The sequence below is a fragment of the Hyla sarda genome, chromosome 1 (assembly GCF_029499605.1).
Source record: "Hyla sarda isolate aHylSar1 chromosome 1, aHylSar1.hap1, whole genome shotgun sequence".
Classification (NCBI taxonomy): Eukaryota; Metazoa; Chordata; class Amphibia; order Anura; family Hylidae; genus Hyla; species Hyla sarda.
Window position 1 is genome coordinate 289,489,165 of NC_079189.1, and position 23,831 is coordinate 289,512,995.

Genomic DNA, 23,831 nt, shown 5'->3' on the forward strand with positions numbered 1-23,831 from the left:
GATCTTTCTGGAGGGATTGTGCAGTCAAACGTGGGTTTTTAATTGTTTTTCTAACAATCCTGCGAGCTGATATTTTTCTTGGTCTTCCAGATCTTGCTTTAACTTCCACTGTTCCTGATAACTGCCATTTCTTAATTACAGTCCGAACAGAGGATATTGAAAACATTTTGCTATCTTCTTATAGCCTTCTCCAGCTTTGTGAGCATCAACTATTTTCAGTTTCAGATTTCTAGACAACTGCTTAGAAGAACCCATGGTGCTGATTGTTGGGGCAAGGTCAGATGAGTCTGGGCATTTAAAACCTTTGAGATTGACATCACCTGGTCTTCCCAGATGATGACTGAGAACAATCCATGACACTGGCAGGTCTCAGCTTTGCAAAGGGGGCAGTGCATGCTATAAATTCTGCAGGGTGCCCAAACTTTTGCAGACGCCATGTTTTTGTTTTCTGTTATCTTGAAAGTGTAAATGATGGAAATAAAATCTAACTTTTATTAACATATTATAAGAATATCTAATCTGTAATTTGATGCCTTTTGGAGATTTTTCCATCTTTCCTTGGCTTTTTTATGCACATTAATACAAATTTTTACCTGGGGTGCCCAAACTTTTGATCCCCACTCTAAGTCATTGAAGATATAAATGTGAACAAGCCATAAGAGGTGCATGAGTGGTATTCGCAGTTAGACCCTGATGCCATGGTACACAAGCATTATAAATAGCACATAATAGATGGGTAATCAGTTACAGGATTTGCACTGGGGCTCAAGAGTTGTCTACAGTAAAGTAAAAGAAAATGTACTACACAATGGAAGAGATTTATGAAAACCTGTGTGGAGGAAGAGTGGTGCAGTTGCCAATAGCAAAAAGTCTGATTGCCTATTTCACGTTTCAGAGGCCTATGTAAAAATAAAAGAAGCACTATGGTTGCTATTGGTAACTACACCACTCTTTCTCTACAGATAGCTTCTATATTGCAACCATAATATTGTGGATATCTGGGTGACCATGGTGTTTTATTTGGGTGCTCTTTGGAAAAACGTACAAACAAACATACAGGTAATAAGACTGCTAGAGGCCATATACAACATAATATATTGCCACATACACTACAAAGAGAGAAATAGTACTTTTCAGTTGTTTGAACATCTCTATGTAATTTAACAGCTGTGTCCAGCAGATTCAGTGCCTTTTAGGAATATACAGTGTACCCTCTACAACAACAAACCCATCCCTGGCTCATCTCATCAAACATACATCTGGGTGCCATTTTATGGAGGTTAGTATAAAGACAAAAACGTTGCATACTGTTACGCCGAGCGCTCCGGGTCCCCGCTCCTCCCCGGAGCGCTCGCTACACTTCCCTCACTGCAGCGCCCCGGTCGGTTCCACGGACCCGGGGCGCTGCGTTACCACCTCCGGCCGGGATGCGATTCGCGATGCGGGTAGCGCCCGCTCGCGATGCGCACCCCGGCTCCCGTACCTTACTCGCTCCCCGTCAGTTCTGTCCCGGCGCGCGCGGCCCCGCTCCCTAGGGCGCGCGCGCGCCGGGTCTTTGCGATTTAAAGGGCCACTGCACCGCTGATTGGTGCAGTGGTTCCAATTAGTGTTTACACCTGTGCACTTCCCTATATCACCTCACTTCCCCTTCACTCCCTCGCCGGATCTTGTTGCCCTAGTGCCAGTGAAAGCGTTCCTTGTGTGTTCCTTGCCTGTGATTCCAGACCTTCTGCCGTTGCCCCTGACTACGATCCTTGCTGCCTGCCCCGACCTTCTGCTACGTCCGACCTTGCTTCTGTCTACTCCCTTGTACCGCGCCTATCTTCAGCAGCCAGAGAGGTTGAGCCGTTGCTAGGGGATACGACCTGGTCACTACCGCCGCAGCAAGACCATCCCGCTTTGCGGCGGGCTCTGGTGAAAACCAGTAGTGACTTAGAACCGATCCTCTAGCACGGTCCACGCCAATCCCTCTCTGGCACAGAGGATCCACTACCTGCCAGCCGGCATCGTGACACATACTATCGCATGATCCCAACTGTTTTGTGTACAGAACATTTAATGAACAGTTATTTATAGCTATATGTGACTTTATAAAAACGATCTCAATTGTTTGCATATTTTCAGGTCCCATTCCCTGTGATCTGAACTGCTTGGCTGTTGGATTCAACTTTTATTACAGTTTTGGAAGAGTGTTAGATGGAACTAGCTGTGGACCAGACTCTGATGGTACTTGCATCAATGGTCAATGTCAGGTAATTACTAAAGAAGGCCAGTAAGTAGAACACTGGAAGAATCAAATCTCTACAGGATCACTGACAATACACTGTACTTTCAAATGCTACAGAGTTTCAGAGAGAAAAACAGAGGGGGAACCGTCTAGGAGGTGGTTCTCCTGCTTGATTGACAGGTTTCTACTAGAGTTGAGTGAACTTCAGTTTGGTATTTTTTTTTTTATTTCACTAAAGAGATGGGTTCTCAGTGAATACATTCTTCCAGAACATGTAAATCAGCAATAGAAATAGAGCAAACCGAACCCATAGAACAAAAGTTTGGTAAGAATTTTGCTCAAAGTTTTGTTTGGCTATGATTTGAAATTGTAGTTTAGCAGAACCTTCTAAAATCATCTTCCACATGGCAGAAAGGAGAAAGAGGAAGGATCGCATGACCTCAGGGAATCCCATAATACCTTTCAAACTGTTTTCCCAGCCAATCAGGAGGAGGTTTAGGGGTAATGTCAAAGCCACTTTAACCCCTTAAGGACCAGGCCCATTTTGGCCTTATGGACCAGACCAATTTTATTTTTGCATTTTTGTTTTTTCCTCCTCGCCTTCTAAAAATCATAACTCTTTTATATTTCCATCCACAGACAGCTTGTTTTTTGTGTCACCATTTGTACTTTGTGATTACATCACTTATTTTACCATAAAATGTACGGCGCAACCAAACAAATATTATTTATGTGGGAAAGTTAATTTTGTGGGAAAGTAATGTGGGAAAGTTAAAAGCAAATTTTGGAAGGCTTTGTTTTCATGCTGTACACTTTCCGGTAAAAATGACATGTTTTCTTTATTCTGTGGGTCAATACGATTAAAATGATACCCATGTTATATGCTTTTCTATAATTGTTCCGCTTAAAAAATATCTCAAACCATTTTAACAAAATGAGTATGTTTGAAATTGCCCTATTTTGACCACATATAACTTTCTAATTTTTCCGTATATAGGGTGATAAGATGGCTCATTTTTTGCGCCATGATTTGTAGTTTTTATCAGTACCCCTTTTGCTTAGGTTTTACTTTTTATAAATTTTTTATAAATTTTTTGGGGAATAAAATGTGAAAAAAGCAGCAATTTTTTAAAACTTTTACGCCATTCACCGTACGGGATAATTAACAATATTCTTTAACAGTTCAGACTTTTACGCATGCGGCGATACCAAATATGTGTATTAATTATTTTTTTCACACTTTTTGGGGGGTACAATGGGAAAAACTGATGTTTTACTTTTTTTGGGGGGGGGGATTTTTCCAATTTTTTTACTTTTTTATTTAACATTTTTATACTTTTTTTTACACTTTAATAGTCCCCATAGGGGACTATTTGTAGCAATCATTTGATTGCTAATACTGTTCAGTGCTATGTATAGGACATAGCACTGATCAGTATTATCGGTGATCTTCTGCTCTGGTCTGCTCGATCTCAGACCAGAGCAGAAGACCCCGGGAGACAGCCGGAGCAAGGTGAGGGGATCTCCGGCTGCCATGCTGGGCACTCCGATCATCCATTCAAAGTACCGCACTGCCGCACATGCTGTGATCTGTATTGATCACGGCATCTGAGGGGTTAATGGCAGACATCCGCACGATCAAGGACATCCGCACGATCAAGAATACAAGGGGTTAATGCCATCTGCCCCTAGGGTAGCAACATCTGCCCTCATCACAACCCGCTACCAAAATAGGTGACCTAACAGTGTTTTAAATTACTTTAAGGGCTCTTTGACAGTGTTAAACGCACATTTTAGGCTATTGGTGAAGATCAGAACTAGTTTGGTAAGAACAAAAAGTGAACAGGCAGAACTGGACTTTAAGTGGTACTCCCCAGCAATAACCCTTTAAGCGGTACTCCCCTGGAAAATATATTTTTTAAATCAACTGGTGCCAGAAAATTAAACAAATTTGTAAATTACTTCTATTAAAAAAATCTTAATTCTTTCAGTACTTATTAGCTGCTATATGCTCCATAGGAAGGTCTTCTCTTTTTAATTTCCTTTCTGTCTGACCACAGTGATCCCCATAGCAAACCTTTCCTGCTCTGGACAGTTCCTGATATGACAGCAGAGAGCACTGTGAAACAGAAAGGAAATTTAAAAAGAAAATAACTTCTTGTGGAGCATACAGCAGCTGATAAGTACTGAAAGGATTAAGATTTTTAAATAGAAGTAATTTACAAATCTGTTTTGTTTTCTGGCATCAGTTGAATTAAAAAAAAATGTTTTCCAGTGGAGTACCCCTTTAACCCCTTAAGGACGCAGGGCGTAAATGTACGTCCTGGTGCGGTGGTACTTAGCGCACCAGGACGTACATTTACTTCCTGTGCATAACCGCAGGCATCGGAGCGATGCCCGTGTCATGCGCGGCTGATCCCGGCTGCTGATCTCGCGGGCGTCCGCCATTAACCCCTCAGGTGCCGGGATCAATACAGATCCCGGCATCTGCGGCAGTGCGCGATTTCAATGAATTCCGGCTCCCGGTGTCTCCTGCTCTGGTCTGAGATCGAGCAGACCAGAGCAGAAGATCGACGATAACACTGATCTGTTCTATGTCCTATACATAGAACAGATCAGTATTAGCAATCATGGTAATGCTATGAATAGTCCCCTATGGGGACTATTCAAGTGTAAAAAAAAATGTAAAAAAATTTAAAAGTTAAAGTAAAAAAACAGTGAAAAATCCCCTCCCCCAATAAAAAAGTAAAACGTCCGTTTTTTCCTATTTTACCCCCAAAAAGCGTAAAAAATTTATTTTATAGACATATTTGGTATCGCCGCGTGCGTAAATGTCCGAACTATTAAAATAAAATGTTAATGATCCCGTACGGTGAACTGCGTGAACGAAAAAAAAAAAGTCCAAAATTGCTACTTTTTTAATACATATTATTAAAAAAAATTATAAAAAATGTATTAAAAGTTTTATATATGCAAATGTGGTATCAAAAAAAAGTACAGATCATGGCACAAAAAATGAGCCCCCATACCGCCGCATATACGGAAAAATAAAAAAGTTAGAGGTCCTCAAAATAAAGGGATTATAAACGTACTAATTTGGTTAAAAAGTTTGTGATTTTTTTTAAGCACAACAATAATAGAAAAGTATGTAATAATGGGTATAATTTTAATCGTATTGACCCTCAGAATAAAGAACACATGTCATTTTTACCATAAATTTTACGGCGTGAAAACGAAACCTTCCAAAATAAGCAAAATTGCGTTTTTCTTTTTAATTTCCCCACAAAAATAGTGTTTTTTGGTTGCGCCATACATTTTATGATATAATGAGTTATGTCATTACAAAGGACAACTGGTTGCGCAAAAAACAAGCCCTCACACTAGTCTGTGGATGAAAATATAAAAGAGTTATGAATTTTAGAAGGCGAGGAGGAAAAAATGAAAACGTAAAAATTAAATTGTCTGAGTCCTTAAAGAATACCTGTCATCAACAAAAACTTTTAATATGTTGTTCATAATCATTAATGAAGAGATATTGTAATATATCTTCATTAAAAAATATTAATATTTATACCAGTTTTTTTCATTTTATACTTTTGGCCACTAGGGGTCTCTCTTCTATGCCTGGTCTGCAGGTAGCTTCCTATGCTTTTCATAGTAAGTGTACAGCTTTTAGGACTAATGCTGAAAGGGTTCTGGTCCTTCCACCGGAAGTTCAGTACTCTCAGCTCACTGTGAGCTACAAGCCTGCGAGCTGAGAGTACTGAACTTCCGGTGGAAGGACCAGAACCCTTTCAGCATTAGTCCTAACAGCTGTACACTTACTATGAAAAGCATAGGAAGCTACCTGCAGACCAGGCATAGAAGAGAGGCCCCTAGTGGCCAAAAGTATAAAATGAAAAAACTGGTATAAATATTAATATTTTTTAATGAAGATATATTACAATATCTCTTCATTAATGATTATGAACAACATATTAAAAGTTTTTGTTGATGACAGGTACTCTTTAAGGCCAAAATGGGCTGAGTCCTTAAGGGGTTAAACTCATGTATATCCCTATCTAAGAGTCCTAAAGCCCTGTATTACACTGCTAGGTCACCTCGGAGTGTATCCAAGTAATTTTTAAATGGTTGTTAAGTTAATATAAAAGGTAACAGCAACATGTGGTAACCTGTGGTAACTAACAGCTTGTTTAAAAAATAATTTCTTTATGTGGTTGGCTGCTGGTGTTAAAACACAAACGGAGGTATCAGAACAAGCAATGGCTTTTTCAAAGTGGTGCATAAATAATGCCTTTTTGGGAGTTGCAACAGGTTTTTTTGAAGAAGAAATGGCTTTTTTTGGGATCATCTGATTGTGTAGGCCTGGTAGTAGCAGCAGGGGTGGTGGTAGAAGAAGCTTCAGAAACAGCAGTACAGTGAAAAACAAAGTACTTGAATCTGTGCTTACGTAGGTCTGGTAGTAGTGAGCAGCAGCAGTGGTGGACCTGTGGAAGTAGTAGTCAGTAGACAGCAGGCGTAGTAGTAGTACAAGTGAGTCGACAGCAGGGGTGGTGGTTGTAGTAGCCTGTTGACAACAGCAGTGGCTTATCTTATCAGTGGCATCAGGCACAGCCATTTTCATTTCCTCATTGATCTATGCCTGATTTATTTTAACAAATGTAAGTTTTTTCATGTTGTTGGCAGATATCTTGTTCACTAAGGGGTGATGACACCTTCTGCGGCATGGAATACTCACTCTGATGCTGCACTGGAGGGTGGACAAGACAGAACAACAAACTGAGCAAGTTCTGTCTACAAGTCTAATCTGGTGACATGAGAGTCCATGGGGACATTTAAGATATCCTGCATAAGGAGGAGGATAGCAGATGTCAGAAGATTAACCAGATCGGCATCACCATTGAGGTGCCTGTCTTTGGTTCAGTGGAGCATCGTGCTGCAAGCTGTTGGGCCAGTGTACCATAAAACACAAGTATTGGCCCTGGCCATAACTACTATTCCAAGAATCTACTGTGCTGCACACTGACAACTGCATGTAGTAGCCCACATTCTACTCCACATGATTGTGCAAGGCCGGGAAAGGTCTATTTAGAGTTCTAATGACGCCTGAGTATGCTCCACCTTGGGTGGGCACACCCCCATTAGTTTCCTAATGGTGGTTGATTTAACCGGATGGTACGGTAGTTGCTGAACACCAACACATTGGCCAGGTGTGAATTTAGATACACGACAAGTGGAAAACTGAGTGCATACTATTGTTTACAGGATACAGATTTGGTTATGGATAACTGATTGAATGAAGGAGGAGGAACACTAGATGACAACACAGAGACTGTACTGTTTGTGGATGTGGCCTAGCTACTAGACAAATAACAATTATTTGACACAGAAACAGCAACAGAAAGGTTTTGTTCACATTGTGGGGCGTTTCGATTGTCCCATGTAGTCTTGTGATGCCGATCCATATGGTCAAAGTCCCTAAACTTTGGCCCAGGCCATGCTTTACTTTCTGCTTACAGATCTGGCATTGAGCCTTGTTTTCTTCCTCTGGGAAGGTACAGAAGAATTTCCAAACAGTCTGTTGCCGTGACCTGCTCCTGAGCTGACCATACCAGCAGTCCTACATCTGGGAAGTTTTGCAGGTCTTTATTGCTGACAGTGCCACCACTACCCTGTTGCTCCAATGATGTCGCCACCTTGTCAGCTGGTTCCCATGTCTAAATCCATTTATTCTTAGTACTCTGTATTGTCACAGCTATTATTCTCAGTCTGTTATTATGTATCATGGGCTTCTTTCCCTCACACATCATATCCACCTCTATGACTGACACTATCACTATGCTTTACAAAATTTCCACTAACACACCTATGCGCAGCCATTGCTTCCACCTCCACTTGCTTCTTCCTCCACCACTTCTGCAACACACTCTAAAAGCTGACTGTGCCATGTAACCGAAAAGGAATTGACTTACACCTGGTTCAACGTTATAGCATCTGGCTTGTTCTTAATTGTGGTGGACCACCCGGTGTAATGGCGGGACCATGGGTGTAGTGGTGTAGGTTGGTGGGATCAGAAGGTATTAACCCCGGGGGCTGGATGGTATTAACCCTTAGTGTTTGTGACGCCAGTGTGGTTTTCGGGTTCCGGAACACCACACGTCCGGATTCTCCGCTATCCCAATTGCTAGAAGTGAAATTAGAGTCCACAACCAGTTCTGGTAAAACGAAGGCTTTACCGAGTAGAAGACAGGTGTAATTATCTTCACAGCTAAGGCCAGAATTCCCAGAGAGGTTGCCAGGACCGAGAGGACCTTGCAGCTTGCTGGACCAATGTACTTGTAGTTAACTTGACTTGTAATTAGATTTGCCTTGACTATGTGAAGGACTTGACTAGTTTCAGTGACAGCAGACATAGACTTGAGACTGTAGCTTTTGTGGCCTTCCAGATGCTGATCACTTACACTGAGTTCTCTGGTGGTTGCTGTACTCAGCAAAGACTTGTTCTCAAAGAGAGTGAACTGTAACCTGACAGGGCCTAAATGTAGTACAGGACCATGTCATATCCTACAAAACAACAAATCCCCTGAAGGAGATAGATATCTCTGGCTTGTTGATGCTGCTACTACTAGCAGGCACATGGCAGCTGCTACTTATACCGGGCTTGCGCACATGGCTGCTTCTACTTGTAGTAGGCCTAGGCACATGGCTGCCTTCTAGTGGTCCTGGACCTTGGCACATGGCTGGTGCCCAGAGTGCTAGTACTGCCACCAACATGCTTACTGGCGTAGGACATGGCAAGGTTGTTCTTTCCTCCACCTGGTCTTTACCCAACCATTCCTTTACTGAACATATTTTATTGGAATTTCAGTATTGTTTGATACAAAATAAAAATGTAAAGGGATACATTTGAAACTTCTTTTATGCACTAGTACTTTATTGTTAATCTTGTACAGGAATCCTGAATATTGGCGTATCAATGCATAATGAGCATTATGGAATGAGACGCTTTTAGATGTGTATTGATTTGGTTGCCTAACTAACTATAACTCTTATGGTAGATATACCATTTAGGCTTGCTCTGTAATGTTGGTTCGGGAAAAGTGCAACCCTGAGCTCACCAGACCACTGTCCCTGCCTTTTGGGGGCCACCTCCTTAATAGGATGGCCCCAATCACAGTGCCGAATCCTACTCTACTACAGTGCAAGACAAATACAATAAATGTATAAAATGTATAGCACAGTAAAATAAAACACAGACACACAGTAAACAGTAATCAGACAGGCCGAAATCAAACCTAGAGAGCTCTCAGTACAAATACAGACGACAGAAGAATTCTTTGGTGATTTAGCAAGGGTCAAAATACACAGAATAGAGGAAGCAACTAGCAAGGAGTAATACAAGAGCTAGTTCAGAAAGAACTCAAACACAGGCAAAGTAACAGGCTAGTTGAATATTTATATCCCCCTTGAGAAGGGAATGGACACTGAGACCAGTTTTAATTGGCCTGTTGTCCAAGCCCCCTGATTGGCCTATACATTGTCACAGCAATGCAGGCTGCATTAGCCAATTAACACTTCTTTTAGAACCAGATCTACCCAAAAATAAGATTTTACTTTATTTTTTTGTTGTTGTTTTACTGTAGATTTTGTGGTACAATAAGTGATGTCATTACAAAGTACAATTGGTGGTGCACAAACCAAGTCTTAATATTGGTCTGTAGATGGAAAATTGAAAGTGTTATGGTTATTAGAAGGTGAGGAGGAAAAAACTAAAGTGCAAAAATAAAAATAAAACATCTGATGTCCTTTATGGGCTACAATTTGGGGGAGATTTTACAAAACCTGTGTGGGGAAAAAGTGGAGCAGTTGCCCATAGCAACCAGTTAGATGGTTTTTTTCATTTTACAATTTATTTTAAAAATAAAAAATCAATCTGATTGGTTGCTGTGGGCAAACTGCATCATGCTTCCTCCACAGAGGTTTGGATAAACCTCCCCCTATGTTATGTTTAGATTAATCTTATGGTAAATCATGCATTTTGTGCCTTCATTCTACAGACAACAGGCTGTGATGGCATTTTGGGCTCTGGGATGAAGAACGATTCATGTGGAAATTGTGGTGGCAAAAATGACTCTTGCGTTCACATTAAGGATGTATATCGGCTTCATTATCCATCTACAGGTTATTTTCAGCTGTCTATTCAATATGGGTAGATGTTAATTTATATCTTGCAGGTCATTGTAATACATTATCATTAATGGGTAGGGTCACACACAGCGCATCCACAACGTATTTGACGTTGCGGATGGGCTGCCGGCAGTCACAAAGCGTAGCATGGAGCTAGCTTTGCAGTTGCTCTGTGACTGCCGGCAGCGCATCCACAGCATTAAAGGGGTTTTCCAGGAAAAACGTTTTTTTTTATATATCAACTGGCTCCAGAAAGTTAAACAGATTTGTAAATTACTTCTATTAAAACATCTTCATTCCTTCAGTACTTATGAGCTTCTGAAGTTAAGTTGTTCTTTTCTGTGCTCTCTGATGACATGTGTCTCGGGAACCGCCCAGTTTAGAAGCAAATCCCCATAGCAAACCTATTCTTCTCTGTGCAGTTCCCGAGACAAACAGAGATGTCAGCAGAGAGCACTGTTGCCAGACAGAAAACAACTCAACTTCAGCAGCTGATAATTATAGAAAGGATTAAGATTTTTTAATAGAAGTAATTTACAAATCTGTTTAACTTTCTGGAGCCAGTTGATATAAAAATAAAAGTTTTTTTTTCCTGGAATACCCCTTTAAATAGGTGAATGTGTTTTTACTCCATTGATTTGTGTGGTGGAAACTGTGTACCTGCACCTAATTTATTACATCGTGCAGGGCATGTGATAAATCTGGTGCTGATTGCATTTCTTACTTCAGTACTCCACTTTGTATGATACTTCCTCTGCAACTTTTTAAGCAAATTTCACATGCAACAAATGTGCAACTTTTTATAATGCTGTCAGTCAGCACAGTTGCTTCAAATTATACAACAAACTGAAATGTCGCACATAATAAATTCCTGACCACTGCATGATTTCACTTAAAATCGTGACTTACAACGTCACTTTACAAACAATGGGGGACATGTATCATTGCATTTAGACCATTTTTCACGTCTACAAATTTTGCGCAATTGCGCTTTTTTTGCATAGAGCTGCGTTTTTTTTGGTGGACAGTTTTCTAAAGTTGTCACCAGTTTGGTCTACCGTACACAACCTAATCCAGTGGACTGGTATTTATCAATTGCGCAAAAAAAAGTAGATGGTTTTTTTTGCGCAATTGCGCTTTTTTGCAAGAAAAGTAGTCTAAACCTAAGAGTGCTAGCAAGGACTCGTAGAAAATGGCAGACGGTGGAAGATGCAGGTGGAGGATGCAGGAGCTGTCTCTCAGCACTGCAGTACTACAACTACTCCCATCTTGGGACAGAATCTGTCCCATAATGGGAGTAGTTGTAGTACCGGAGCGCTGAGAGACGCACATCCCCCATCTGCGGGACTCTATTGTGACTGTTAGGACTACTACTCCCATCATGGACAGACTCTGTCCATGATGGAAGTTGTAGTCCTGGGGCTGAAGGACAGATCGCAGCAGGTCATTCTCCAGAGACCCGCTGCGATCTGCATTTATTAACTTAAAAAGCCGGCGGTATATGCGGCTCCACTGCGCTGTCGCCGGCTCCCGTATGCAGATGTCACGATTCATAATCCCCGCCTTCGGGAGAGGGGAGCTCTGATTGGTGGAAAGCTATTCACCACTATTAGCCAATCAGAGCTCCTGTCTTCTGGTGGGGATTATGAATTGTGACAGGTCTATACAGGGGAGCGAGTGGAGCCGCTTCTACAGTATATAATTGTTATGTGTACTGTACCCCCCCCCCCACCCCAGACTAATACTGACCCCTTCTATAGTGAGCGCTGGGACCGCTGTGTGATTGACAGGTCCCCAGCGCAAGTGTCCGGCCCCACTGACCTTTATATGTTATAAATCTTTATGATACACACTGCCCGTCCTCCTCTTCATACTTCTGATACCGGAGTCGCGCGGCTTCTGCTTTCACTATAGTCAGAGCGCCCCCTGCCGTTGTCTGACCCCAGCCCTGTGCAGTGTGGAGGCAGGGAAGGGGCGCTCTGTCTATAGACTATGAAACAATCCGCTCGTCTCCGGCATCAGAAGAATGAAGAGGAGGACGGGCAGTGCGTATCATAAAGATTTATAACATATAAAGGTCAGTGGGGCCGGACACTTGCGCTGGGGATCTGTCAATCACACAGCGGTCCCAGCGCTCACTATAGAAGGGGTCAGTATTAGTCTGGGCGGGGGGGGGGGGGGGGGTACAGTACACATAACAATTATTTACTGTAGAAGCGGCTCCACTCGCTCCCCTGTATAGACCTGTCACAATTCATAATCCCCACCAGAAGACAGGAGCTCTGATTGGTGTATAGTGGTGAATAGCTTTCCACCAATCAGAGCTCCCCTCTCCCGGAGGCGGGGATTATGAATCGTGACATCTGTATACAGGAGGAGGGGGGGGAGGGGAGTGCAGTGTTGCCACTGGCTTTTTAAGTTAATAAATGCTGATCGCAGCTGGTCTCTGGAGAATGACCTGCTGCGATCTGTCCTTCAGCCCGAGGACTACAACTCCCATCATGGACAGAGTCTGTCCATGATGGGAGTAGTAGTCCTAACAGTCACAATAAAGTTTTGCAGTTGGGGGATGTGTAAGAGCCATTCCTCAGCACTGCGGTACTACAACTACTCCCATCATGGGACACAAAATTTCCCATGATGGGAGTAGTAGTCCAAGGGCAGACTGACGGATCTCAGGGGTCTCACTATTGAGACCCCTTGCAACTTCTCCGCCCCTGCCCCCTAGTGATGACATCATTAGGGGGCGGAGCTTCACAGTCCAGGCCTGAAGCCAGGGTGGTAAGTATGGCTCTGTTCTCATTATGCGTTTTTGTGTGTTCCCAAACAGGGAAACTCCAGCTGTTGTTTACCTACAGCCCCCATGATGGGAGTTGTAGTTTAGCAACAATTGGAGGCTCCCTCTTTAGGAACACACTGCATTATGTGCGCTCTACCCAGGGGAGAGCGCCAAAAATGTACTGACCCATTTTTCGTGTTTTTATTTTATTGTCATTTCAGATAAGTGAATGCAGAGGACTACCTGAGATTCGGTGGAGTGTGACGATGACTAGCATTTTTTTAATGTCAATAAAAGGGTTAACGAGGGCTGTGGGGGAGTGTTTTTTTAAATCCATTTTTTATTTCATGTGTTGTGTTTTTTATAATTGAAATTTCAGGCTTAGTAGTGGAAGCTGTCTTGTAGACGTAATCTATTACTAAGCTGGGCTTAGCGTTAGCCCCAAAAACAGCTAGCGCTAACCCCCAATTATTACCCCGGTACTCACCGCCACAGGGGTGCCGGGAAGAGCCGTTACCAACAGGCCCGGAGCATCAAAAATAGCGCTCCTTGGCCCAGGCGGTAACAGGCTGGGGTTATTTAGGCTGGGGAGGGCCAGTAACAATGGTCCTTGCCCATCCTGGTAATGTCAGGCTGTTGCTGATTGGTTGGTGTCTGATTGACACTGAAAATATGGGGAAGCCTATGTGTTGTTTTTTTTTGTAATAAAAAAAAGTGTGTGGTTCCCCATATTTTCAGTGTCAGTCAGATACCAACCAATCAGCAACAGCCTGACGTTACCAGGGTGGGCGAGGACCATTGTTACTGGCTCTCCCCAACCTAAATAACCCCAGCCAGGAGCGCTATTTTTGACACTCCCGGCCTGTTGGTACTGGCTCTTCCCGGCAACCCTGTGGCGGTGGGTAACGGGGTAATAATTGGGGGTTAGCGCTAGCTGTTTTTGTGGCTAACGCTAAGCCCGGCATTGAAAAAAAAAATTTATTTAAAAAAAAAAAAAAACACTCCCCACACAGCCCTCATTAAACCTTTTATTGACATTAAAAAAAAGCTGGTCATCATCGCAATACACTGAATCTGATGTAGTCCTCCCCATTCACGTATCTGAAATGAGAAAAAAAAAAGGTTAGGACATCATTTGCGATCTCACCTGGTGAGTGCGCCCATACTGCAGTGTGTAACAGGGAGCCTCCAATTGTTCTTGTCTGCCTACTGTATCCTGTATATACAGTCATCTATAGATGGCTGTATATACAGGAGAGCGCACAACTGCAGAGCTGCAGTGTGGGTTAACTCTTTCCTTGCTGGGCTCCTGTATAGTATACATGGATACACTATGCCCCCTGTATACTATACAGCGGGCGGAGGTAAGTGGTGATGCTCTGCACCCTGTATATGTATATGCTATACATCACTCCTTACCTCCTTACACTCCGTGGGGCGGGTGCTCTGCATCCGACCCATGGAGTAGTACTTGCAGTGAAAAAAATGCACACAGGGTACAAAAACGTTTGTTTCCGCACACCAGCAAAAATGCAAGAAAAAACACAAGGGGAGAGATTAATCAAAACCTATGTAGAGGAAGAGTGGTGCAGTTGCCCATAGCAACCTATCAGATTGCTCCTTTCATTTTTGTAAAGAAGCAATCTGATTGGTTGCTATGGGCAACTGCACTACTATTCCTCTGTACAGTTTTTGATAAATCTCCCCCAAGAAAAATTACCAAAATGCAGGAAAAGCTGGGACCGTTTTTCAGGCGTTTTTGCTGGTGGACAAAAAAAACCCTCAGTGGAATCCTGAAAAACAATAGAACAAAAGCCCAGCGTCCAGGATACACCACTATTCCTGTGAGGTGTAGAACAGGTCTACAAATAGAACTTTGTGGAGATTTAGACCATTGCACGAAATTTATCATGGGGCTTGCACAAGTTTGATAAATTTGGAGAAATTGCTCCAAATTTAGACCAACCAAAATGATCTACAAAAAACGTCTACCAACAACAACATTGATACATCTCCCCCAATGTTCTTTTTTGAATTATCGCTGAACTTTGTTGCAAAAAAACAACTGTTGCATAAAAAGCGACAAAACACAACCGAAATAATGGAGCAAAAAGGTTTTATAAATACCCCTCAATACCCCTGTAAATGTAGGTCCTGATGGGCTGGTGCTTAATGCACCAGGACATATAATTATGTCCTACACATGAAGCGAGTATAGGAGTTGCGCTCGATTCTTGCATGGCAGGTCTTGAATGCTATCATCAGCCAGAGACCTGGCAGTAATGACGGACATTAGCGATCGCGCTGATCTCTGCTATTAACCTCTCAGATGCCATGATTAATACTGATCACTGCATCTGCTGCATTAGCATTGTTGAGAGTGACTGATGGAACCACCCACAGTGAAATTGCAGATTCGATAAGTCAGTATAGCCGCGGGAGGTCCCCTTATCTGACTTCTGGCGGCCCCGGCGATCTGCTGCTCTGGTTTGACTTCTAGCAGACTACAGCAATAGATTGACAATATTACTGATCAGTATTATGCCTATGCATATCACCGAACAGTAATAGCAATCAAAGTATTGCTACTGTATGTATAGTCTCCTATGGGGACATAAAAAAAAGTAAAGTAAGACCCTCCCCCAATAAAATTAAAATCCCCCTTGTTTCCATTTTACAGAAAAAAAGTGTAAAAAATAAATTAAATAAGTATACTGTATGTGGTATCGTCTTGTGCGTAAATGTTCAAACTATTAAAATATAATGTAAATGATCCCGTGCGGTGAATGGAATAAACAAATTGCTGCATTTTGGTCACATCACTTCCCTGACAAATTAAATAAAAAGTGATCAAAAAGTCACATATATGCAAAAGTGGTTCCGATAAAAACTGCAGATCACGCCCTGTATATGAAAACATGAAAAAGTTAAAGGGGTCAGAATAGAGCCAATTTAAACATACACATTTTGTTTAAAAAAATGTTCATTTTTTTTTTTTAACAATCGTTTTTTTTTTAACAATTTTTTCCTCTTTACATTTTAAAATTCATAACCCTTGCCATTCTGCACCTAAACATATGATGGCTTATTTTTTGCACCACCATTCTACTTTGCAGTGACATCAGTCATTTTACCCAAAAATCTACGGCGAAACAAAAAAAAATCACTGCGCGACAAAATTGAAGAAAAAGCCCATTTTCTAACTTTTGGGGGCTTCCGTTTCTACACAGTAAATTTTTCGGAAAAATTACACCTCCTCTTTATTCTGTTGGTCCATACTATTAAAATGATACCCTACTTATATAGGTTTGATTTTGTCTTACTTCTGGAAAAAATCACAACTACATGCACGAAAATGTATATGTTTAAAATTGTCATCTTCTGACCTCTATAACTTTTTTATTTTTATGTGTACGGGATGGTATGAGGGCTAATTTTTTGCACCGCGATCTGCAGTTTTTAGCAGTACCATTTCTCTATTGATTGGACTTTTTGATCGCTTTTTATTCATTTTTTCATGATATAAAAAGTGACCAAAAATACGCTATATTGGACGTTGGAATTTTTTTGCGCATACGCCATTAACTGTGTGTTTTAATTAATGATATATTTTTAATAGTTTGGACATTTACGCACGCGGCGATACCACATATGTTTATTTTTATTATGGTTACATATTTTTTATATGGAATTTGGGAAAAGAGGACTTTTAGGAGAAATCATTAGATTCCTCATACAGATCAATGTGGTTTCATAGAACCACATTGATCTGTGTGGTAAAGCAGACGACAATGGTGGAGAGGTAAGCCCTCCGGCTACCTCAGAAGTTTCAAGCATGTGATGCTCCTTTAAACTCACCTGGGATTGCACTGCTGTGAACAAAGCAGGCTGGCAGCTCTGAGTGTTTAGGACTCCAGCATGAGTCAGAAATGCTTGCTGACAGGACTGATCGGGAAAAATACAATAGAAAGAAGCATATTTTTCATTTACATGCTATTGGAAAGTTTTTCAACATTCATTAATCTAAAATATATCAAAAGTTTATTTGATGAGAGGTACCCTTTAAGAGGTTAAAAAAGGGGTCACTTAGATCAGTCTGAGCAGTAGTTGCAAAGTTATTGCTCTTTAATGTTCTAACTGCATTGCGCATCTCTGCACAATAGAGGCGGGTACCTGTCTCGCCGTGCTTTCCTGCCTCCTCCATATTTTCCGCTCTGCCTGCCCCTGTCATGAATATGTAAATGCCTGCCAGGGTGGGTGCTCAGAGAGCAGAGTGGGGATTCTGAAGGAGGCAGGGGAGCGTGGGGTGCCAGCTCACTAATCTAATTGCGCAGAACTGTGCAATGCAACTGGAACATTAGTAGTGTTGAGCGGCATAGGCCATATTCGAATTCGCGAATATTCGCGAATATATGGACGAATATTCGTCATATATTCGCGAATATTCGCATATTCGTAATATTCTCGTTTTATTTTCGCATATGCGAATATTCTTGTATGCGAAAATTACCAGATGCGAAAATTAGCATATACAAAAATTTGCATATGCGAAAAGTAGCATATGCAAATTTTTGCATAGGCGAAAATTCGCACACTGGTCTCACACAGTAGTATTAGAGCCTTCTTTACACCACACAAGCTGGAAGCAGAGAGGGGTGATCACTGTGATGTTTACTGTGAAGAAAAACAAACAAACAAACAAACAAAAAACTAATATTCGTAATTACGAATATATAGTGCTATATTCGCGAATATTCGCGAATTCGCGAATATGCGATATTCGCGAATAAAATTCGCATTGCGAATATTCGCGAGCAACACTAAACATTAGAAAGCAATAACTCTGCAACAACGGCTCAGATGCAGTTGTTACAGATACAGTAGCATTTACATATTGCTCCTAATTTCTACAATACTCTGTTCATATAATGTTTCTCGGAAATTAATATGTTATCTGTTTTTTCAGTTGAAGCTTCCAGATGGAAACAGATGCCAGCATGACAATTGTGTTTGTTGATACAAATGCCAGAAGAAAACTCATTCAACATTTGTTAAACAGAGAGCAGAAAAAAAAACTGTCCAGTCTTAGGGTGCATTTACACCACGTTTTTGCAATACAGTTCCCGTATGCGTTTCAATGTGAAAACCGTATGGAACCGTATTGAAAACCATATGCATTGACTCTCCATTGAAAACCGTATGCCAAAAGATGCATCAGGTTGTGTCCGTTTTGTATCGTGTACGGTTTTGTCAGTTTTTTTTCCCGTACCCAAAACCGTATTCTACCATGGTTTTTGGTCCGGTGAAAAACTGTATTAAACCGTATATGTTTTTTTTTTTACATGGGAGTCAATGGGAACCGTACAGAACTGTATGTGCATACAGTTCCATCCGGTTTTCACCATACGTTTTTTTACTTTGCACAGTTTTTTTTCTTGGAATTTCAATCAAACAAGTGAATCTTTATTCATAATGGAGTGAAAAGTTAAAAACGTATACATTTTTTCTTAAAAAACTGATGCAACCGGACATTATTTTTCAAACCGTATACGGTTTTTAACTGTATACGGGTTGAAAGTTGTACACACGTTTTGATACAGTTTAGTCAGGTTTTGAGGAATCCGTTTTTTCATCAAAAACCTGACACGGGATCTGTATTGCAAAAACGTGGTGTGAATGCACCCTTAGGCTGCTTTCACACTATAAAGTTCTTCCATTTTAAAAAGCTGTTATAATGTTAAAAATGTTAAAGTGAATGTTAAACAAACTTGTTAATCACAGTCCCCTGCCCTATAAGCCCATTTAACCCAGACGGGTTAAATTCTTCTAGCCTGCTGACAGTTTCCAATGCTGCTTTCACACTATAAAGTTCTTCCATTTTAAAGAGCCGATATAATGTTCCGTTATGAAAACGCTTAAAAACGGCCACTAAACAGCCGTTACAAAATCCCATTAAAGTCTATGGGATTTTTACATTATCCGTTTTAACCCGTCATAGCCCGTTATTAATAACAAATGCACGTTATTTGTGATGGGAGAAAAAACGGTACATGCAGTATTTTTCTCCCATCACAAAATAACATCAGTTATTAATAACGGGCTATGACGGGTTAAAACAGATAATGTAAAAATCCCATAGACTGCAATGGGATTTTGTAACGGCCGTATGGGATTTTGTAACGGCTGTTTGGTGGCCCTTTTTAAGCATTTTCATAACGGAACATTATAACGGCTCTTTAAAACGCAAGAACTTTATAGTGTGAAAGCAGCCTTAAATGGAAACTGTCAGCAGGCTAGAAGAATTTAACCCGTCTGGGTTAAATGGGCTTATAGGGCAGGGGACTGTGATTAACAACGTACCTTTAGCAGCATCATTTTTGTTTGTTTAACACTCACTTTTATTGATATGCTAATGAGGGTGCTCAGTGCATTGGGGGTGTTCCTTTACCCATAGGTCCACCTGATCACTGCTGTAACAGTGCCTCCTTACGAATATTTATCCGCCCCTTTGCAGGGATTTAACTGCTCGCCACTTCAAAGGGCCAGATGAATATTCATGAGGAGGCGCTGTTACGAGGGTACTAGACTATTTTGTGCCCCAGGCAAGACCAGCTACTTGAAAACCGACAACCAATTCCCCCGCAAACAGACACTCCAATAGATATTGTCATCATACTGATACTGACCAAATCCTGTGCACTGGGAACAATACTGGGAACATAAGAGATGGAAATATTCCCCTTTCATAAAGTGACCAACATAATAGAAGATTTCAGCTCCACACAGGCTCTGCAGACCAGATAGGTTATAAACAATGCAGTTACATTTGGTGACTCACAGGTGACATCTTCTCTGATTCACTTTACTTGTTCTTCTCTATCCAGCCCATGACGATTTCTTCCAGCCATGAGTCATTTCTACAGAAGGTGCCAGACAATTAGTGAAATGAGACACTGCCAGAGAAAAACATTTTAGTCTCTGCACTTCTCAAGCACCTTTAGTGCCCCAAACAGTTCTGCCCACCTTGGTGTCACACAAAGTAGGGTTGGTAGAAAGGTAGGTTGAGGAAGAGAAGGTAGGTCCCTCCCCTTAGGTAGTTACATCACTTAAGTAGTTGACTTGTCCCTTCACTTATTTTCCCCAGTTATGTAGGTAGTAGGTAGGTGCCACCTGTAGGTAGGTCCTTTTGTAAATAGTTGTCCCCTGTAGGTGGGTATCCCTGTAAATAGTTTATGTAGGTAATTCGCTTATAGATAATAGCCTTCTGTAGGTAGCTACACCCTGTAGATAGTTTCTCCCTCTAGGTAAAAACTCCCCACATACTGCCCCTTCTGGCTCCTGTGCAGTCTGAAGCATGGCCGTTACTCATCCTACTCTGATCTGTAGTCATTGATGATGTCATTTATCTGTGTTGGAGCACAGAGGAAGAGACAATTAGCCTCTTGTGGCTGCACACATAATGCTGCGCGCGGTCACAAGCGTGATTGAGAGGCCAATGAACCAATAGCTCTTTGCTCTGTCAGTCTTACAACTGAGCTCATTTAACTATAAGTGCACTAAGAGGCATTTATGGTGAAACTAGGTACTGGCAGCCACAGCAGCGCTGCACTCCTCGGGGGACACCCTCCTGCCAAGCCAAACCCTGCTGGTGGAATCTAGGAAAGCCTAGTTTGCTTAGCAGCAGTGCCAGCCTTGGCTGTTACAGCAGCAGGCAGGCGGATCAGTGCACCTAGGGGTAAAGTAACACTTCCAGTGCACCGAAGACCCTCATTGCCATGGTAATAAAAATTTATGTTACACAAAAACAGGGGAGAGGGAAAATAATAATATTTGTTTAATCAGTGCCCCTTGCCCTATTAATCCACACCTGACAGTTTCCCTTAAAGGGGTACTCCGGTGCTTCAGCGTTCACGCTCGGGGTCATGATCGTTACGTAACGCCACGCCCCCCTCCATTCATGTCTATTTGATGTCATGACCACTGCCACAGAAACCCAGTCTTTGTTTAAAACTCCGGGTTTTGTGAGAGATTGCAGGAGGGCCCAGCAGCAGGACCCCCCACAATCAGACATCTTATCCCCTATCCTTTGGATGGGGATAAGATGTCTTCCAGCGGAGTACCCCTTTAACTACATGTTGTGGCTAACTACTGAATAATAAAAATTTCCAGAAATGTTTAAGGCTGTGTTGACAAGTTACGTCAACGTGTAGTGGTACCGCTGCATTTTTGCGAATGGCACAATTGCAGTAAAAATGCAAAAAAAACGATAGGATTGTGGAACATCTAAAATCCCATGGATTGCAAGATGAAAAACATCATGGGTTTACTTCAGGGAGATCATGTCAAACAAATCTTATTGATTTTTTGACTGGGTGACTTAAATAATAGATGGCGGAGGGGCAGTAAACATCGCATATCTAGATTTTGGTAAGGCTTTTGACACTGTCCTACATAGAAGACTTATAAATAAACTACAGTCATTGAGCTTGGACTCCCATATTGTTGAGTGGATTAGGCAGTGGCTGAGTAACAGACAACAGAGGGTTGTAGTCAATGGAGTATATTCAGAGCAAGGTCTTGTTACCAGTGGGGTACCTCAGGGATCTGTACTGAGACCAATTTTGTTTAATATCTTCATTAGTGATATTACAGAAGGTCTCGATGGTAAGGTATTGGTCTTTTTGCTGATTACACAAAGAAATGTAACAGGGTTGATGTTCCTGGAGGGATATGTGTCACGATGCCGGCTGGCAGGAGGTGGATCCTCTGTGCCAGAGAGGGATTGGCGTGGACCGTGCTAGTGGACCGGTTCTAAGTCACTACTGGTTTTCACCAGAGCCCGCCGCAAAGCGGGATGGTCTTGCTGCGGCGGTAGTGACCAGGTCGTATCCACTAGCAACGGCTCAACCTCTCTGACTGCTGAAGATAGGCGCGGTACAAGGGAGTAGACAGAAGCAAGGTCGGACGTAGCAGAAGGTCGGGGCAGGCAGCAAGGATCGTAGTCAGGGGCAACGGCAGGAGGTCTGGAACACAGGCTAGGAACACACAAGGAAACGCTTTCACTGGCACAATGGCAACAAGATCCGGCGAGGGAGTGCAGGGGAAGTGAGGTATACATAGGGAGTGCACAGGTGAACACACTAATTAGAACCACTTGCGCCAATCAGCGGCGCAGTGGCCCTTTAAATCGCAGAGACCCGGCGCGCGCGCGCCCTAGGGAGCGGGGCCGCGCGCGCCGGGACAGGACCGACGGAGAGCGAGTCAGGTACGGGAGCCGGGGTGCGCATCGCGAGCGGGCGCCACCCGCATCGCGAATCGCATCCCGGCTGGAGGCGGTATCGCAGCGCACCGGGTCAGTGGATCTGACCGGAGCGCTGCAGTAGCGAGAGTGTAGCGAGCGCTCCGGGGAGGAGCGGGGACCCGGAGCGCTCGGCGTAACAGTACCCCCCCCTTGGGTCTCCCCCTCTTCTTAGAGCCTGAGAACCTGAGGAGCAGACTTTTGTCTAGGATATTGTCCTCAGGTTCCCAGGATCTCTCTTCAGGACCACAACCCTCCCAATCGACCAAAAAAAAAGTTTTCCCTCTGACCTTCTTGGAGGCCAGTATCTCCTTTACGGAGAAGATGTCCGAGGAGCCGGAAACAGGAGTGGGAGAAACAAGTTTGGGAGAGAAACGGTTGATGATGAGTGGTTTAAGAAGAGAAACGTGAAAGGCATTAGGAATACGAAGAGAAGGAGGAAGAAGAAGTTTGTAAGAGACAGGATTAATCTGGCACAAAATTTTGAAAGGACCAAGATAGCGTGGTCCCAATTTGTAGCTAGGGACACGGAAGCGGACATATTTAGCGGAGAGCCATACCTTGTCTCCAGGAGAAAAAATGGGGGGAGCTCTTCTTTTCTTATCAGCAAACTTCTTCATGCGTGATGAAGCCTGTAAGAGAGAATTTTGGGTCTCTTTCCATATGGTGGAAAGATCACGAGATATTTCATCCACAGCGGGCAAACCAGAGGGCAAGGGAGTACTGGGAACCGGTTTAAGGCAGTCCTTGAAACAAGAGGAACCCCAACTCTTGATCTCCCCAGTGGACCAATCCAGGGTTGGGGAATGGTGTTGAAGCCAGGGTAGTCCGAGGAGAATTTCGGAAGTGCAATTGGGGAGGACCAAAAACTCAATTTTCTCGTGATGAGGTCCGATGCACATTAGGAGGGGCTCCGTGCGGAAACGTATGGTACAGTCCAATCTTTCATTGTTAACACAATTGATGTAGAGGGGTCTGGCGAGACTGGTCACCGGGATGTTGAACCTGTTGATGAGAGAGGCCAAAATAAAATTTCCTGCAGATCCGGAATCCAAGAAGGCCATAGTAGAGAAGGAGAAGGTAGAGGCAGATATCCGCACAGGCACAGTAAGACGTGGAGAAGCAGAGTTGACATCAAGGACTGTCTCACCTTTGTGCGGAGTCAGCGTACGTCTTTCCAGGCGGGGAGGACGGATAGGACAATCCTTCAGGAAGTGTTCGGTACCGGCACAGTACAGGCAGAGATTCTCCATGCGGCGTCGTGTCCTCTCTTGAGGTGTCAGGCGAGACCGGTCGACCTGCATAGCCTCCACGGCGGGAGGCACAGGAACGGATTGCAG

General features: G+C 42.7%; 1 protein-coding gene across 5 annotated transcripts in view; it reads left to right on the forward strand.

The window, feature by feature from the left end:
• Positions 1 to 23,831, forward strand: part of ADAMTSL5 (ADAMTS like 5) — a 123,065-nt gene that overhangs the window by 38,219 nt on the left and 61,015 nt on the right. For all 5 annotated transcript variants that reach the window (XM_056516561.1, XM_056516552.1, XM_056516570.1 and 2 more), the window contains exons 5-7: positions 1,168 to 1,279; positions 2,125 to 2,252; positions 10,285 to 10,408. In XM_056516561.1, the coding sequence (XP_056372536.1) occupies positions 1,168 to 1,279; positions 2,125 to 2,252; positions 10,285 to 10,408 (364 nt within the window). The remainder of the gene's footprint in view (positions 1 to 1,167; positions 1,280 to 2,124; positions 2,253 to 10,284; positions 10,409 to 23,831) is intronic.